General features: G+C 44.2%; 1 protein-coding gene across 1 annotated transcript in view; it reads left to right on the top strand.

Annotated features, from left to right (window-relative positions):
* ccdc141 (coiled-coil domain containing 141) overlaps nt 1-18,742 on the top strand; it is a 31,299-nt gene extending 12,557 nt beyond the window's left edge. Inside the window, exons 9-28 of the mRNA XM_061054096.1 lie at nt 33-109; nt 574-703; nt 787-906; nt 2,441-2,779; nt 2,962-3,165; nt 3,303-3,470; nt 3,702-3,824; nt 4,067-4,273; nt 5,415-5,588; nt 5,750-5,884; nt 8,726-8,866; nt 9,673-9,861; nt 10,003-10,186; nt 10,874-10,986; nt 11,615-11,788; nt 11,936-12,093; nt 12,187-12,397; nt 13,064-13,389; nt 14,689-16,338; nt 17,725-18,742. Of these exons, the coding sequence (XP_060910079.1) occupies nt 33-109; nt 574-703; nt 787-906; nt 2,441-2,779; nt 2,962-3,165; nt 3,303-3,470; nt 3,702-3,824; nt 4,067-4,273; nt 5,415-5,588; nt 5,750-5,884; nt 8,726-8,866; nt 9,673-9,861; nt 10,003-10,186; nt 10,874-10,986; nt 11,615-11,788; nt 11,936-12,093; nt 12,187-12,397; nt 13,064-13,389; nt 14,689-16,338; nt 17,725-18,004 (5,103 nt within the window). The 3' untranslated portion in view covers nt 18,005-18,742. The remainder of the gene's footprint in view (nt 1-32; nt 110-573; nt 704-786; nt 907-2,440; nt 2,780-2,961; nt 3,166-3,302; nt 3,471-3,701; nt 3,825-4,066; nt 4,274-5,414; nt 5,589-5,749; nt 5,885-8,725; nt 8,867-9,672; nt 9,862-10,002; nt 10,187-10,873; nt 10,987-11,614; nt 11,789-11,935; nt 12,094-12,186; nt 12,398-13,063; nt 13,390-14,688; nt 16,339-17,724) is intronic.
* The last annotated feature ends 231 nt before the right edge of the window (nt 18,743-18,973 follow it).

Below are 18,973 nucleotides of genomic sequence, written 5' to 3'. Positions count from 1 at the left end.
TAATCCGTCTTCAAATCTGTTTTTGTTCTCAGGCTGAAGATGTTCATTTATCTGAACTGAATCTGAAACTGAAGGAAACCCAACAGAAACGAGCGGCGACTACTGTCAGGTAAATAAAAATTACTCAAGTGTTGACCAGAACCGCCTTCTTGGTCCCATTGCTCAGACAAAACCATCACTTTTCTGAACTTGTATCAGCTGTGTAGTTTGACAGCTGCAACTTGTTTAAAGTCAAGTTTATTAAAAAATCAAAACTTCACTTATTCATTTCCCCAAGTGGTTCACAGGGTTTGTGATGCCTCTTAGAAAATGATCCATTGTCATCTTTTCTGGTGCGGTATTCATGGAGAGAGTTAGCATCCATCAAGGAACAAGTTATTGGGACACATCTGTATTTGATAGACTGCAGAGATTTAAAAAGTTAGAAAAATGTGTGAAACATTTCTACCTGTTTGATTTTAGTCGCTACAAATTGAAGCATACACACAGGACGCTGTTAAATCAAATCCAGATCATTCTAGCAATCCTGAGTAAAGACCATAAAATCTGCTGAATGTTTTCTATCTTTTGCAGCAGGCGAGATGCAAGGCAAGAGAGCATGCTGGGAAAGGAGACTGAAATTGCAGAAGACCACGCCCACATAGCGATCCTGACCAATCAGAGACAGCAGCTGCTGTCATCATGTGAACACCTCTTGGACAAGGTGATTTTACCTTTTCTCCTTCCTTCTGATATTGTTCAGAATGCAAAGTGAGGTAATTGTTTCCTGTTTGGTTTGTTGTTCAGGTCTGGAGCTGGCTGCAGCAGGGCAGCAGTGTTCTGTCAGACAGCAGTGAAGTCGGACAGCGGCTCTGTGAGGCTGAACACACCCTGAACAAACACCTGCAGCTGCATGCACAGGCTGAGGTACACACACAAATCATCCACCAAATCTTTCTTTCCTTTAAGTGAAGCCCAGTGTGCAGCCACTCCAAACAACAAATTCTTGAATCAAAACAGATCTGGGTTGAAGTAGAAAAGCAGCTTTTACTGTGGTGGAACCTTAAAGAGGACATATTATCCCCCTCTTCCACCTTTTTTTAAACAGTCCCCTGTGGTCTAAATGAAACATTTGTGCTGTGCTTTGGTCAAAATATAACATGAATCAAGCACCAGAGGAGGTTTGTGACCCTGTATTAACCAGCTCTCTCAGAACGCTCCGTTTTGGTGTGTGTGTCTCTTTAAAGGCAATGAGGCCCCCCCCCCCCCCCCCCCCCCCCCGAGTTTTCCCCGTAGACATCACTCTGGGGGTGGAGTCCATGGGTGGAGATACCAGGGGAGGGGAGGGGATTTTTTTTTTTTTACCAGAATCCCACTGTGACATCACAAGGAGAGCACATTTGAAACAGAGCATCTTTCTATGTGTTGTAAGACTTATGCAGACCACAAACAAAGGACTGGATGGGTTTATTTCACATTTTGTGGGTCAGTAGACACTCAGGTTACCTAAATAGATGTTCAAAAACACTGTAGAAGTGGATTTTTCATAATATGACCCATTTAAGCCTGGTTTATACTGTACTAATGCAGAAGCCTGCGTAAGAAGCCTGATGTGCACCTCCTCAAAAATGTGAATACCCAATAAACCCTGTGATTCGCTACAGACATATTCTTCTTATGGGGCAGCTGTGGCTCAGTTGAGAAGGTCGGGGGTTCGATCCCCAGCTCCTGCAGCAACATGTAAGATGTGACCTTGGGAAAGACATTTAAGCCCCGAATTGCTCCATTGGATTAATTACTGCTGATGGACTCTTTACTCAGCAGCCTCTACCATCAGTGTGTGAAGGTGTAGGTGTGACCTGCGGTGTCAAAGCGCTTTGAGTAGTCAGAAGACTAGAAAATAAATATACAAGCTAAAGTCCATTTACCGTATTGTGGGTACTCTGCAGACAACAAACCAATACGTCAAATCTGCTCACCAACATCTGAAAATATCTGAAGTGCATTCCTTCATCTAAGTCTTTCATTAATTGGCCCGAAGAAGTGAAAAAATTCCCCCAAACTTTGCTTCGACTGATTCAATGTCTCCTCTCTTTTCTTCTTTGTAATAACTGCAGTTTAATCAACTGCTGCTTAATGTTAATCAGCTCCAACTCCAACATGATAAGCTCAGTTTCAGTCGCCACGGTTTCCTCTACACAAACAAGCAGAGTGTTGGGGGACAGTAAACTGGAGATATAACTATCATAGAAATCAACTGCCAACTAGTGTTTGTAGGGGAGTATTGCAGAGCTATGCAGACACACCAATATACAAGTATGGGACATGGACAATGGCGTATATTCAACGCAGAAGTAACCAGACTTTAAATCCAGAACCCACTGGTTTGGATTTGCAAAGATCCAAATAATCACAGTTTCTTGTTTCCTCAGAGGAGATTATCTTGTGCTTTTGTCTCCAGTCTGCAGGTCATGATGCAGGGAACATGAAGCAGATCCTGGATCAGATCAAAGCTCTGCACACACATTCAACCAGCAGAACCAGTCCCCGGCCTCGCTGTGAACCCAGTGGACACCCGTCCCCTCTGAAGGTGATGACGGAGCAGCTGAAGACAGGCAGCGCAGGAAGAGCCAACACAACTCAGCCGGGTCTACCTGCTGACCTGACTCCTTCTTTCAGTCCTGAACTTACTGATCGAGTTCATCAGGTCTTGAAGGAGCTGCAGAGTTTAGACAGAAAGATCGACTCAAACCTGCAGCTGCTTCGACCGTACGTCTCTTTCCTCAGGACAGCACAGCAGGTCTGTCCCCCCTCCCTCATGTGTTTCTGAAAAGAAATTCACTTAGATTCCAAAGTAATCCTTGGACTTCAAGGATGCACAACTGCTTTATATCTGACTCTTAACAACCTGCTTCATATACAGACAATGGCAGACGTATATAAAGGTTAGAGGTGTTGCCTGTTGGTTCTTCTGTTGTACAGGTGGAGGAGGAGATGGAGATCTACAGAAGCAGCCCGGAGGAAGAGAAGAAGCAGAAGAGGCCTGATAGCTGTAACATCACGATAAGTAACACATCCAGCTCAGCAGTGAAGAAGAAGCAGGCCGACGCCTCCTGGCAGGAAACGCTACAGAGGGTTCTCATGTGTCAGGAACTGGGAAACAACTTGGTCAACTCTGTTTCCAAGGTAACCAGACCGTGTCGCACTCGCATCAGATAACATTCTGAATAACATGAACAAGAACATAACATGTTCATTCATCAACTTTGATAACTTGTCTATTCTTATGTGGATGATTAAAGTGTGACATGTGACCTTGTCAGGTGTCAGGGGTCGTGTTAAACGTAAAGGTAGTGGTGTCGGAGGTTCAGCAGACTATGGAGCGACTCAGCAAAACCAAACAGGAAGTGAACAAACTGCTGACTCAGCAGCAAAATGACACCATGCTACAGCAGGAGTACTGCAGGAAACATCAGGAGAGATTCCTCAAGGTACTTAATACTCTGAACCAAAGTATCAGGAACAGGGACGATGTTGGATCCGGATTTGTCTGAAATATGTAATCCTGCAGACTTGTTCCCAGCAAGCTGCAGTAATGAAGAGGATGATTTTCCTTTTAAACTTTAGTACATCTAAATCAAGTACAATGCACCAAGCACAAGTTCCTTAAAATTGTGATCAAACTCACTCAGTGAACTTCACTGATTCTGTTTGTAATCCAGACTCTGCAGGACTTAAAGTGTGTCTCTGAGCTGCTGGACTCCTGCACTCAGATGGATCTGGGCTCAGACCTGCAGACCTCCAGGCTGCTGGAGCACTTCACACAGGCCGGACCACATTTTAAGGTGAGACTTGTGATTTGAAGTACTCAGACAAAGAGTCGAAGAAGACTTTTAGTAAAGGGGACTATTTGGTTAGCTGTGGGAATGCGTGGACTGGCTGAAGTTTGGAGCTCTGAGATTGTTTGGATTTGTTGGAACTTTGAGAACTTTGGTGACTCTTAAGACTTCTTTCTGTGTTGACCGCTCAAACCAGCATGACAGAACCTTCCTTCCTTGATGATCAGACACACTCTGTGTTTTCACAGCAACTGGACGCTGAGGTGGAGTTCACGTTGAAGAGCTGGGAGACTCTTAGACAAGTCAGGCCGGAGGTGACGGAGTTGGGAGGACCGTCAGTAAGGGAGGAGGATCTATCAGAGCTGCTGAAGCTTCATGAGAGGGTGAAGAACAAGATCCGTTACAGTGAGACCATCCTGGACCTGACCAGGAGCTTCCACCTCAAGTCCAAACAGGTCAGTGGACTTTCTATCAGTTTGATTATTTCACTATCCATAAAAAAGATTAAATAGAAACTGTCCTTTCTTGTGGATTGAGTTGTCTGTGTCTTCTGTAGACACTCCGATGGGGTACATAAGGTGTGTAGGAGTGTGTTGCTAAGCAACTGTCTCCCCTTTCAAGTGTTCATTTGGACAATCATCATATGACCGTTTTCTGGTTGAACTTGGTGGGAATTTGAATCAAGAAATCGGTCGTAGCTAAGTGCAGCACAAGATAGAAGACCTATTTAAATGTCCAGCTGGTGCACTCCGCCTAGTGATTTAAAAAACGTCCATTAGTAGCCTTGAGTCTGAGTTTGGCCATGACCATTTTTTTCTTTGTGATCCAGAAGAGACCGATATAAAGCAACGATATGTGGGAATTTTGTTTGGTGCGCTTTGGCGCCCACTGAAGGTCTCTGAGTGCAACTGCACCGTCGTAAAACACACATCGTGCTGCTACGCCTACCTCTCTACCCTCTACTGATCAAATCTGACTCTTCTAGCGTCTTCAGCCTGTTGTTAGCTAACCAAACTTACTAAGCTAACTTGAAGATGAACGAGTAAAGAGATGACTTTTTGGTTTCAGATGGATTTATTGATTTCTTTGTATCAAATAACTCGGGTTAGACGACTTTCTGCAGCTAAAAATGCTGCTAAACATGAGTCAACGATGACACCGCTAACGATACATAATATCTGCAGGGATGAACACTCTGCTTCTCGCTCGCTCACTCTCTCTCTCTCTCTTCTTATCTTCCTCCGTCTCTATCCTCTTCCTCTTAGCCTCAGTCGTCGTATCAAATAGTACAGAGACGGGCTAACTGGCTGCTTTGTAGCTGAAGGCTGCTATGTGAACTAGCGTGCTGAGAGAAACGCCATTCTCCCTGTTGGAGGTTATTGTTCTATTAGATCGACTTTGAGACGACTGAAGTAGGAGGAGTTACAGATTGTTGCTTTAAGACCGGTTTGCTTGGCTTCACCTTTAAAACCTGGAGGCTACATCTGGTCTTTACATGCGGTCTTCAGTCCTTATATGTTATTGGATATAAACAAATATGTTTGACACGTTTTACTTTCAGTAAGTTAAATTCAGTTTTGTTTTCTGTGTGCCCAGTTGGACGTGCTGCTCCAGTCTGACCCTGAGAGCTCATTCACTGGTTTTAGTGGTTTATGTGGATCCATCGAGGCTGAGATGAGTCTGCAGAGACAGAAACAGCAGCAGATCCAGAATCTGTTGACAAATGTCTCAACACTGAAGACGGACATCTGCACAGATGTCAACCAGAAAGTATGAACACATAAAACATTTAAATAAATATGACTTCTTTTCCATTCTGACCACAAGGGGCGCTTCCTAGAGTGCATGAATTTGACTGATAACGGAGCATAAATTTACATCTGTACGTGTTCTTGCACTTTAGTACTAACTCTGAGTACTGGGACTGTCAGGGTGGTTTCAGGGTGGAGCAGCTGGAGGCTCGTCTTCTCTCTCTGGACTCTCTCTGCGTCTCCTCGCTGAATGAAGCCAGACAATGTGAGCAGAACCAGCTGCTGACCCGCCAGCTCAACAATGACATCATCCAGGTAAGGCAGCACCTTTTATTCAAATGTGCAAACATCCAGGTCAAGCGGCGCCTGCTGGGTCGACAACCAGCGTAGAGTGACCGCTTATTGTGATTGCTATTTCTTAATGATGCCAAATATGAAAACATAACCCGGAAATGTTGAGCTGTTGTAACAGTCCAGGTCTCCAGGCAGGTAATCACAGGTACAGAGCTCTGGTTGGTTGGGGCTGTTGTTCACCTGTATGACCAGCAGAGGAGGCTGCTGCCGACTGTCCGTCTGTCGGACTAAAAATATCCCGGGCAGAAGCAGCTGCAGGATTTCACTCAGCGTGTTGAAGTCTGATGCCAAACAGTTGGTGCACAATCTGTAAACAGTCAGAGCGATTACATTCAACTTCGTTGGGTGCTTAGTGGCAAGAAAGAAAGAAAAACAAACATTTCCCCTCATGACAAAGACTCCAAACAAAGAAATCATCCATCAGTCTTACACAACAGGACTTAAATTATAAAATATTCACCTCTTAAAGTTCTTCTGACTCTTCAAGTTTAAAACAAAGTTACAAATAAGTTTGTGATTCACTGCAGATAACGTTTTTAACATGTTGGAACTTTATTAACATTGCTTCCCCCCCCCCCGAGGTAAATACAGTATATCTTACCTTCCCTCACCTCACGAATGATTTGAATGAAATTATGCTCATCATTCAATTATTGATGACCGTCTCCATCTTGATTGATTTGCGTTTCTGATCGAGCACTGACTTGATGACTCTGATCTGAGGCGGCCTCTCACTCAGTTTGATCAGTTTAAAAATAACTGAAGCCAGCGTGACTTATTTAGATTTTGCCGTCTGATGAAATTCTTGGTTTCATAACAGGGAACTATGGCGTGATTCACAGAACAAGGCATTTAGCGCCCTCTGCAGACTCATCCTGTGGTTACTTGTTTATGTTTGAAAGCCCGTGTGAGGTTGAGGTGTATCCATGGCAACAATGGAGGTCTATGGTATCTTGATGATAAGAATGTTGGAGAAAAAGTTCCAGTTGGCTTAACTGTCACTTCACGGAGCAGACGGGGGGAAGTTCTGTAATCGGAGCAGCGAGTGGACCTCCATGAGCGCTCAGCAGAGGGATTAGGGTATGTGCTCGAGGGATGAAACATATGAGAGGCAGAATGACGGTGATCCGTCTTGTTTGTGTCCACACTGCTGAGTCACATGAAGCGTGGCCTGAGAGATGATAACGACATCCAGTCTTACTTAGGACTGGTTATGTTTTGTTGCTCACTAAGATAACCAGGCGATGGGACATGTCTTCCACTACGCAGAGGGTTTTGGGTTGGAGTGATTCAAAATGCATGCTGGTAGATACCCTGGTATTTTGGCCTTTCTCCATTTGTTTGTTAAAAACTAGAAATTTTCCCAGCTGTCTATTTCCTAGTCGGTTCAACGGAAACTTAATTTCCTTTCCACCGACTAGTTATGCACAAACCAAATTACATTGTAGGTAAACAATGTCATTTGGTTTGCAGTGTGTGGCTAACGCTAGCACCGCTAGCCTTCAGTCCTCTCTGCAGGTTAGCATCCACATGTCTGAGCTGAATGTGGTTACACATCGCTCCGGTCGATATCCCAGTTCAACCCGACACTGCCGACGTACAACTTTATCACCACTTTATAGATCTAAACACTGACAAACCCCGCTGCTCCTAAGAGATGCTATCTGTTCACTGTGCTCGTTTACATCCAGGTTATAGAGCGAGGCAAGCAGGCCCGTTAACAGGAGCTATAGCCAGTCTACGGATACAGTCCGGGCTAGTGCCGAGTGAAGTTGATAATTGTTAAATGGTACTTTAGTGCAGCTCTTAATACTCTGAGGGAGTCGTTCTTGGGGTGACAAATCTTTATAATTCAGAGTTACTTTTTTGTCATATGAACGTAAACTCATTGATTCCGTCTGAATACTCTTTACTTAACTTTAGTGCTCCCAGTGCTCAATGCAGGGATTTCCCAAACCTAGCTGCACCTCCACCTCAATGTTTGTCTGACTTCCTTAGCCTCTCGTTTCAACATATTCATCTGTTGAACTAATACCCTTCACTGTCTGTCCACTTATCTCCGCCTCAGCTGTTCTCGGCTGACAGATCAGCCATCTGACACCGCTGATCCTCCACTCAGAGGCAGAAATGTCCCTCTGGATTTAAGCCCTCCTGCTCTAAAAATAAACTCATCAAAGTTCTGAAGACGTGAATCAACACCGAGCTGACCACGATGCAGCTCGGACTACTTTGACCAAAAATAAAAAAATAAAACAATAAAGGATGAAATATGTGAACTTGTAGCTGTGCTAGCAACTTATCTTTACAACTATAGGAAGGATATCCATAAAGGTTTACAGATACTCCGAGTCACCAGGGCCCGGTCGTTCAGAAGTAACCCAACAGGGTCAAAGCTACCGATTGGAGTGAATCTAGAAATTGATTTTAACCTCCAGTTTGTGTTGTTTTAAACTTTTGAATTCGTAATCCTTCTCAGAAGTTTGCAAAGAGGATGAGGATTAGTGAGGAAAATGTAAGAAAACGATCAAACTGCTCAAACGAGCAGAACCATTGCGTTCCTGTGTTACAGCACGTTTTCCGGGCTGCTGCAGCGCAATGATTTTTTTCCCCCTGTTGAATATAAATTACCTCCAGTGAAATACTTTTTATATTCTGTCTCTCTTGTCTTCCCTGAATGCCCATTGTTGGTTGCTGCGGTTGTGTTTTCACTTGTTGTATAATGACAACAAAGGCTTTCTCTATAACGTCTTCATGTGAAACCAGCTGTTGGTTTTGAGGTGACACATTTTTTTCATGTTTCAGCTTCGAGACTCCTTCAAAGAGCTGAAGAAGCGTTTCAGTAACCTGAAGTTTAACTACATGAAGAGAAACGACCGGACCAGGAACACGAAGGCCGCCAGGAACCAGTTGCAGCAGGTGGAGATGTACGAGGAGAAGTTACAAGTAGGTCCAGTTCCTGATCTGAGCCTCTCACAGGGTTGCTGGGGGTCAAAGTTACTCCAGTTGGGGGAGGCCTTGTACATGGGCGGTTCTAGGCAGGGGCCAACACTGAGCTTGGTCCCCCCTGTGGCCACCCCTCCAAAAGGAAGAGCCCCCCTCAAAACACATACACAGTATTTGACTCAACAACCGGACTCACAATCTAGTATTAAATTCTGTTACTGAAACAAATATAAATCATGGTATTTAATGATGCGTGCTATTATTTGGCATAATATATATATTTTTTAAAGCGATCATCTTTGTCTGTTTTTGACCTGGGTTTAATGTTCCCCTCTGACAAAACTGGCCCCCATTTGGCCCCCTCAGTAAAAGTGGTCTAGAACCGCCACTGCCCTTGTGAAGTAATAGTTGGGTTGTATTCAAATTACCAGCAGCATCACTGGTTTGTTGCATCCTTTTTTATTGAGCCCGGTTGGTCCCATTGAGATCAGAGGGACTCACTGCCCCACCTCTTTCCATAGTTACCGTGTGGTTCATCACTAACATCAAACGAAGACAATCCCTTTCTGCTGGTCTGGTCTTAGCTGTAGGCGATCATGGCTGCAGGTCATGATGTTTTGTCCAAGGTATAAGCAGAAAAACTTGCCACCATGTTAAGATGTAAAACGGTCAATTCGTGGTACTGCTTGGAGTTTCTTCACCCTACTCTAACGTCCCTCACATTAAAAAACCCATAAACTACTTCTATCTATCAGTCCATCAGCGGGAGCGGGATCTGGCATGCTCTGCTCTGTCTGAACTTGCAGGTGCTCAGAAAACGTCTGCAGGGTGTGACAGCACGGCTGGGGACGGAGGTCAAAGATGGGGGCGTGGCTCGGGAGGCTGAGGACGCCATCAACGAGTTGCAGCGACAGATGGGAGAGTTTGAACGAGGTGTCAGCGAACACCAGAAGACACTAGAGATGACCTGCAAACTGCAGCAAGCCATGGAGGAGGTGAGACAAACTACACTTCATTTTTATACTTTTATACTTTTTAACAGATATAAGATTATTACATTATAATATTTGTAGAATTAGCGGGAGGTTACATTCACAGAGTCAGTGATTTGTTTTGTTGTTGGTTTGTATGAACAGTATCAGTTCTGGTGCGAGGAGGCGAGCGCGACCATCGCTCGCGTCAGGACATTTTCGTCCGAGTGTCGCAGCACGGAAGCTGTCACCGTTCTCTACCAACAGTTTGAGAAGTTTGTGTGGCCAACTGTTCCTCAACAGGAAGAGAGGATCAGTCAGATCAGCGAGCTGGCTGTCAGACTGCACGGTGAGTAAACACCAAGTAGCAATATGGAGGTGCAAATAGCTGCAGTTCCTCGAGTGTCCACTAGAGGCTGGATGCTAAACCTTGGAAGTCCCATTAACATTCAAACAGCAGAGTTCAACGTGTTTACAGCCCGGTTAAAAGAAGGTCTGAATAGCTCATGTCTTTATTATTGGCTCACATTGTCCAGTTTGTGAATTTAATTTATGACCCACGTGTTTTGTTTAAATGAAGCTAAGAGTTGTGCATAATAAGGCGTGTGGCGTGTTGTAGCTCAGGAGGCTGAAGGCCTGCCTCAGGCTCCGCCTCTTTGCCTGCCACAGTGGAACACAGCAGGAGAATCAGGGGCAGTGATTTTATTCTTAACAGGTGGATATGTATCTCTAAAGTCGTTTTCACTCGTGCAGTCCTGAAAATATCTTGATAATTACAGAAGGACACATGCACCTCACAGCGGGAGACTATACCTGTCAGATAGGAGGGGGGGCAGGGGGCCTCCTGAGGTACGATATGAAATAAAAAGAATGACGTGGAAGTAGCAGACGAAGCAACAGAGTCCTCTATACGGCGCTAAATGAGAATATTTGTCTTAATACAGCTGTCCATGGCTCTTAATCTGATAAATGATAATAACTCAAAAACTATGATACTGTGTATGTGTGTGTGTGTTTGTGTGTATGTGTGTTTCAGGGGCGGAGGAGGGGCAGCGGTACATCGAGAAGACGGTCAGCAAACACTCAGAGATGGTGGCATCCATCAGAGAGCTGAGTGATGGACTGTTGGAGCTGGAAGCCAAACTGAAGGTGAATAAGAATCTTAACTGAGACATTAAAATCCACTTGGACAGACAAGTGGTTATATCGAGTGCTCAGATTTAGACGCTGTAGTCCTCAAAGCAGGTGGGCGGGTTTGATTCTAAGCCTTGGCACTTTAACTACTTCAGTCCCCATTCAACCCGTGACTGCTGAAACTTTTGTTTCTGATGTATTATCACTTCATAGCTAAACTTTTCCTGTTATTTAGAGCGTTCATGTGACATCCCACACTGAAAGTCTCCAGTTAACAGGGTCACTCTTTAAACCGTAAGACCATCTTGTGTTCTGTTTGAGGGTCACAACTGCCCAACTCTTAGTTTATATTAATATCTGTCTGTCTGAGGTCGTCAGGTGATGTAAACATGAGTCGTTTAGAAGTGATAGAAAATTAAAGAGCCTGTGCTGCAGTTCTTCAGTGTTTTCAATGGTGGGCGCTACTTTCCCAAACTCTTTTTGCGCTCCAGGCCTCCGCGCTGGTCACGTGCCTCAAAGCTATGAATACTAAAGCATGATGTCTTTTAATCATGTTCTCTCCTCCGCATCCTGCAGAGTGCCAGTTTCACATACATGATGCACTGTGTTTACATCCACTTTGACATAACGATGATGTTTTCAGAAGGAGAACAAACAACAGGAGGAGGAGGAGGCAGAGAAAGAGAAAAAGGAAGAGGACGAGAGGAGAGACAGTATGACGGAAGAGAAGGATGTAGAGAAAGAGAAGAAGGGAAACAGGAAGTTAAAAAAGAAGGAACAGAGGAATAATCGCAGCACTCAGGAGATGGCTGAAATGGTAAAAATCCTCCCTAGTCGTAAGAAGAAGATATATTTCATGTTCTCTTGTGACTAATGCAACGTTGGGCTGCATTTAAAAACAATATTAAACAATTAGATGCAAATGAAGATATGAAGCTTATCTGAATCTGTTATGTCCTCCCAGTACGAGCTGAAGGAGACAGGCCACACCCCTGAGCTGACGGCAGAGCATGATGGGAAGGAGGTTCCCTTGAAGAGGCAGACAGCGGCCAATAGGAAGCCTCCGTTGCAGAAGAGTCAGAGTCAGGAGGCAGAAACACAGACGGTCATTTCGGAGAACAGGTACTCTGAATGTGTTGGATATTTTTTTTAAACTCGGCCAGTCTTTTCTATACTCTATAAGTGAAGGTTCTTTGTGTCGACTCTTTTCCGCAGCCGACAGCACACCTCCTCCTCCTTCTGCTCCACTCACACCTTGAGCCTCTCCTGCTCCCCTGTGTTGGCCAACCGAAGAATCTACACCATCCACAGCCAATCACAGCCTGGCGAGACTGAGACCACGTCCCCTCTCCCTCTGATTGGCCCGTCATTCTCCGACATCCAGAGGGCGTTCCAGAGGAAAGAGACAGCAGAACTGAGACAGCAGGTATATCTGCTTCATGTGGATTACTTAAAACACAGATAAATATCATTATTTAGTTATTTCCTATGTGCTGCCTACTTACTTTTCATTTACATGTTGGCATCAGAGCCATATTTTCAAAATAACTAGTTTATTTTCATCTCTACGCTGATGACACACAATTGTATGTTCCCAAAATACTACCAGACCTTCTTGCATCTTTGAACCACCTTAAAGAGATAGAATTGACTTTAAGGCCAGACTTATAACTTTTAAAGCTTTAAATGTTCCAGTTTAGAGTTGCACTTTCAAAAAGGTGACTCCTCCTGACCTCTATGTTCAGGGGTCCCCTGGTGGTGTGTGGCTTGATCCTTCCTGCCAAGAGAATCTCCGGCTCAACTGTTAAAACTTAATGTCACTGAAAAACTTTTTTAACCTGATGGCGCTTTGTTATTGAAAAAGTACTCAACCTCAGACAATGGGAAAGACAGTCCTTTTTTCTGTTGTCTGCCATTAGCTTAGCTCTAAAACTAGCTACTTGGGAAATATTTTTGTTGTTTGTGTACAAACAATGGATTAAAAAAGTCAGATGAGCTGTATTTGTATAAAGATATTTAATCAACCGTAAAGCATTCTTGTTCCTGTAAGAGTTCAGTCATATCAGTCTAACCCTGGATGTGTTCTACCCAGAATGCATCAGCAAGAGGTCTGTCAGAGACGGAGCTCCAGCAACAGGAAGTGATGATTGAGGATTACCTCTCCAATGACGAATACGAGTGTGCATCACCTGATGATATCTCCCTACCACCGCTGGCAGAGACCCCAGAGTCCATCATGGTTCAATCTGACGTCGAGGAGGGTGTTTGTTTCAGTTCCCACAGCGTCCACATCAACCAGTACAGCCACCAGTACCATGCCCAGTCAGAACAAATTGGGAGTAGTTCTGCTTGTGGTGCAGTTCAACAGAGAGGGCCTAGTTGCCGAACTCCTCCCTCCAACCCTCACAGCAGCACCAGGTCTGTATCAGGACTAATCCCAGAGCCAGGTCAGAACAGAACAAGAGTTCTTCCATGATGTTCGGGGAGTTTTTCTGATATAAGAAAATATTAATTATTCTATGCAGGGGTCAATATGCTACCTTGATTTAAAAAAAACAAGAAGTTTGGATCCAAAAGAGATCTTTGTTTGGCAATGAGTGCGTTTACATGGACTTGAGTATCCCGGTTTTGTTCGGGAGTATACGGTTTTTGTTTTTTTGTATGTAAACATCCTGATTTCAGAAATTGGGATATGCCCTAACCCCGATTTTGAGAATCCTGATTTTGCAAACTGGAGAACACCTTGCCCTGGTTTCTGACAGCTGCAGACTTCCTGCACAGGCGTGGCCTCAGCCAAGTGACGTATCAGAAAAACAAACATGGCGGTGGCAACAAGAGCATCTTACTTGGAGGGACCAATAAACAAGAGTTTTCTCTTTCGGTAATTAAAGAATTAAATATAATTGGACATTTGGATGGGAGAAGGAATCAGAATTCTGACCTAGTCAGTGGTGAGCAGGCTACAGGATGCTGGTATCCCATCAGGTATGGTGGAGTGAGTTAGGTCCTGTAGAAACTTTACTACGTGGCCAAACATCAGTCCAAAAGAAGGGGCTCTGATCCAGCAAATTTCACATTTTACCAAAATCTTGGACGAGATGTTTGGTCACTGTCCACTGGACACCACAGCAGACGGTGGTCTTGATGTAAGCTTCTCTAGTTCAATGCAGGTTGTGTTTTTAAAAATAAACATCACAGGCACCTGCACAAATACGATGCACTAATCAGAAACTGGGATGCTCGTATTTATCTTGTATGTATGGATATGAATAGCCAGGTTTCTATGTTAATACCATATTCAAAACTGAGATAAGGCTCAAAGCTGGGATACTGAAGTACATCTAATACTGCTCCTGTAATACTTCAATTTTAAAGAAAAACAGTATTTTGGATGTCAGTGGTTGACAACCACTCTTAACGAGCAACTGCACGTTCACCAAATAAAAAATAATAAAGAAATAACCAAATCCCAGAAATATCTGGTCAAGACACCCAAAAACAAGTCAGATCTCTAAAGGGTTTGATACCTGATACCAAGCATAGCTTTGTGGACAATCAAATTGTGGTTTAATACAGGAGGCAGGAGGACAGTCAGGAGATGCAAATTACATTCAGAGGCCACATTTGAACTGTAAAAATACAGTTGTAATTATGAAATGTTGCAAACTACCAAGAAGCAATCAAGATTTAAGAAAATGGTCTTTCTGTGTGTTCCAGGCTTCGATCGGAGTCAGGGTTGCTTGTCCAGAGTGTGTTGACAGTTCCTGCTTCAAGCCCACTCACCAGCACTTTGTGCAGCATCCTGATTACTAAGGAGAACAGCATAGCCAACGTACCCCAGAGTGCTGACCACCCCCTGGGCGCCCATGAACCAAGTTTACTCTCTGGATCTAATCCAGTCCAAAACAGCAGCACTGCAGACACTTGTTCTGACACAGACAATAAAGTCCCTGAGATAAATATACCTTTACAAATTGGGCCCCAAATAAATAAACATAAAATTGAATTTAATCAACCTCAGACAACCACAGGTACCCAGGGTAAGATCACTCCAAATATTGGTTCCAAAGGTGAGACCTCGCTCAAGACAGATCCCTTTCCCCAGACAGCTGTGCTCAGTCACGGCCCAATCAGCCCCCTGTTACGTTTTTATCCTCTGCATTCTAATGAACTAAATCCTGATCTCCAAAGGGACAAGACCCTTCCACAAGACACTAGGATCCTAAAATCCTGCACTACTTTTTCTCAAAAGAAAACTTCCATCTGTCAAGAAAAAAGTTTTACACATTCTTTCCCTGCCTCTGGGATGGGCCTCCATCAGGATACAGCTTCCTCCCAAACGGAGAAGGAAGCATATCCAGTCTCCACACCAAAAAGGACACTGGAGAGTAAAAACAGCACCAGTATCAACACCATTTACAGCCAATCATCCACTTCAAACAGTACTAGTACCTCGACAACGGCTTGCAGCAGCCCCAGGTCATCCAAAGAAAGACCAGAGAGTAAGACGCTGTCCAAGACTGAGCCCGTCCTCAGCTGTTCATATTCTGCTCTTTATAAAGACAGCAACCTTCCAGGTGACATCAAATCCAGTGAAACCTGTGTCCACACAAGTACGACGCTTTCAAGGGACAGCAATCGTCCACAGTCTTCCCCTGATTCAAGGAGTAACATTGATCAAGATGTTCTTTACTCCCAGTCTAGCAAGGAGACATCCTCACTATCCATGCCCCTAAGCCGCAGCCCGATCACAAGTACTCCAGTTATCCAACAAACCTTTCACAGTCAGTCCTTCCCTCAAGGCAGTTATTGCAATATCCCTGAGGTCCATGACGCAATTATTCCACAGCCAAATTGTGTTAGCAACATCAGTACATCCCTCAGCACCATCACCAGTACTAATAGATTCAGCAGCGAGCAGAGCCACAAGGCAGTCCACTCCATCTGCGGGTCTACCTGTACCCAGCAGTGTGTGCATGGCCCTGGCATGACGCCCGGCAGCCCTGCCGAACCTGCAGCTCCTTCTCAGCCCAAAGCACACACCCTAGCTTTGGCACAGCAGGCTAATCCGCATGCTACCCCACTGTCCTTTCCACCTCATCTACTAACTCCAGACCAAGACCCAAACATTTGCCAGCCCATGGCCATCCGTGAGGAGATCAAGCTAACTCCTCAGATCCAAGGGCCTCCCCTTCCTGCTCCTCATCCTCTCCCCGAGTCCCTGGCCGAGTCTCTTCCCCAGGGAAAAGCCTCTAAACCTGGCCCACCCTGCTTTACCAGGCCCCTGTCTAGAGCCACCGTTATGGAGGGCTCTCCAGTGACGCTAGAGGTGGAGGTGTCGGGACACCCAGAGCCCGCACTCACCTGGTGGGTAGCATATAACCAGCTCCACAAAAACACACAAGAATAAAGACAATATTAGCTTCTCAACTTACCTTGAGGCGCTCTTTACACCTGCATTAACATGTATCCTGTAGCCGGATCGTGTGTAAATCTCCATCGTAATACATCCAATGTGTCTCCATCACATCAGTTGTGATAGTTAACGCTTATATGATTAGGGTCACCCCTTTGAGGTGAATCAAACTCAAATCTTTCGGCTGGGTCCGAATAAAAGGGTTACCATGTCATGGAGAACAACTGGTAACAAAAACATATTCAACATACTTTTAAAGCACTGATGGAAAGAAAGCTTATTCTCTGTTACCCAGATCTTTATTTTGATCTTTAGTTCAACATCTCAATACTGTAATGTAAACATGTGTTGCTTTTCCGTCTGCACAGTACCTTACCGTTTATACATTCCTATGTGGGACGAAGCTGATTAACCAAGACTTTTGCTAATGCAGGTGTAAGGCACTGAGCCAACGGTCCAGTATTCACCCACTTAGTAATACTTTAGTTTCATGTTTGAACAAATCCTCTTAAGTGCTATAAGCCTACTTTAAAATTAAAATACATATCTAGCTAAAATTAGCTTAATTTATGGCGATACTATCGACTTCCCCTGGTGAAATAGTAGAACTAATTAAAAAACAGTGGATGGAGTCAATAGGAACATGCTAACTATCTTTGGAGACATGCTTTTTTATAGAATAAACTGCCCTAACATTAGCTAGCAAGAACTACTGTATGTTAACTAGCAAGAACAAACATATGTTAGCTAGCGTTAAAGTTTGTCCGCAGCAGAGGAGACAGCCCTCTTTTTGCTAAGGTTCATGTTAGGTTGTGTCAGTAATCCTGCTGATAAAGACTGCAGGGAGTGAGAGGTAGAGTAAGTCTGGAGGAGAAAAGCAGGAGATCGACTGAATCAGTTCAAACTTCACCGCCTCAGTTTCCAGTTCTGTGTGCTTATAGGCGTTTTAATCTAACGAAGGAAGAAGTTATTAGTTTAATGCAGTTTGTTACTAACATGTCATCATTCTAAGGCACTTGTTTTTTTGCTGTTTAATGATTAATTATTGATTAACACGAGTGTGTGCTGTGTTTTTGTGATCCCTGCAGTATGTGCACAGTAACAAAAGTGAGACTGAACACAGAAATAAGAACCAATGATGCTGCATGAACAAGTAGAACCAAACATTACACTCTACACAATCTGGATAAATCCAGATTTTCACATCATGTTTAACCTTAAACAAACTTTATATTTGGCTGTCTGGTGATTAGATAAGGGGGGCTGTATATTTAGTACATCAGAGCTCGTAGTGAGGCTGTGTGCTGTCTGACCTCCTGTCATCATGATCGCTTCAGGTCTAAAGAACAAGAGTCGTCAGGCACTGGCCCAGGCCGAGCGCTCGCCTTGGAGGACGGGGAACATTTCCAATATATCCCAGAGGCATCATACTCAGAAGAGGAGTCGTACGAGGCCCACGCTGCCAAACATCTTGAGTCCGAGCAGTCAGCTGGAATCAGCAGCAGCTGTGACAAGTGGCTGGTGACAGAAGTGTTTGAAATCATGAGTGTGGACTGGCACACCTGGTTTGGTACGCTGTGTGTTCTGTTGTGGCTGCTCTACCTGATACTCCTCTGATTACTCTTTTCCATTAAAGGAACTTAAAACCTGGAACTAAACTTTAACCTTTAATGCCCTGTCAAGGTGTGTTCAGACCAAAATTAAACTTAGAGAAATTACTGAAAAACTCATGAAAGTCTGAGAACTGAGATTCTCCTGAAGTTAAAAAACAAGCATTTTAAAGTTTTCCGCTTGTCATCTTGCAGACAGATCTGACAAATCATGAATTCATACGTTTTAGATATCAGAATCATGGTGTTATTTCACCATCTTCTCAGCCTCAATTATATCTCGGACCGCCCTCCTAGAGGACCACATGTGTACCTTGGGAGCGCACTAACCAATAGGCTACTGGCATTTCAGTCATACAGATTTCAGCCGACATTTAATTGGACCCGTAAGTGAATTTGTTACTCTGTGGAGACGGATGGATAGAAGCTGAAACAGCTGAAACAGAACACCATCAGAGAAATCCTGGTTCTGATCCTAGCTAACAGGTCTTCAGAATGGGACCTGGTACTGATCCTAGCTAACAGGTCATCAAACTGAGACCTGGTACTGATCCTAGCTAACAGGTCTTCAGAATGGAACCTGGTACTGATCCTAGCTAACAGGTCATCAAACTGAGACCTGGTACTGATGCTAGCTAACAGGTCATCAAACTGGGACCTGGTACTGATCCTAGATAACCGGTCATCAAACTGGGACCTGGTCCTGATCCTAGCTAACAGGTCATCAGACTGGGACCTGGTACTGATCGTAAATCCAGGCACAGTTCATGGAGGAGGAGGAGGGAGATGAACCCAGCTTTGTGTCAAATGTCAGGTATTTCAAGGCCAAACATGCAAATAGACCTAAATGATTGTTTGGTATAATGTGGGCGAGTGAAGCAGGGCAACACTTTGCTTTTGGTCTAAACACATTGTTAGTACGATTCCACTGTTTGTTACAAACCACCAAGTTTTATACATGTTACTGTTCTCACTT

The sequence above is a fragment of the Labrus mixtus genome, chromosome 13 (assembly GCF_963584025.1).
Source record: "Labrus mixtus chromosome 13, fLabMix1.1, whole genome shotgun sequence".
Lineage (NCBI taxonomy): Eukaryota > Metazoa > Chordata > Actinopteri > Labriformes > Labridae > Labrus > Labrus mixtus.
The sequence above is the reverse complement of the archived record's forward strand: the minus strand, read 5'-3'. Positions and strand labels throughout refer to the sequence as shown.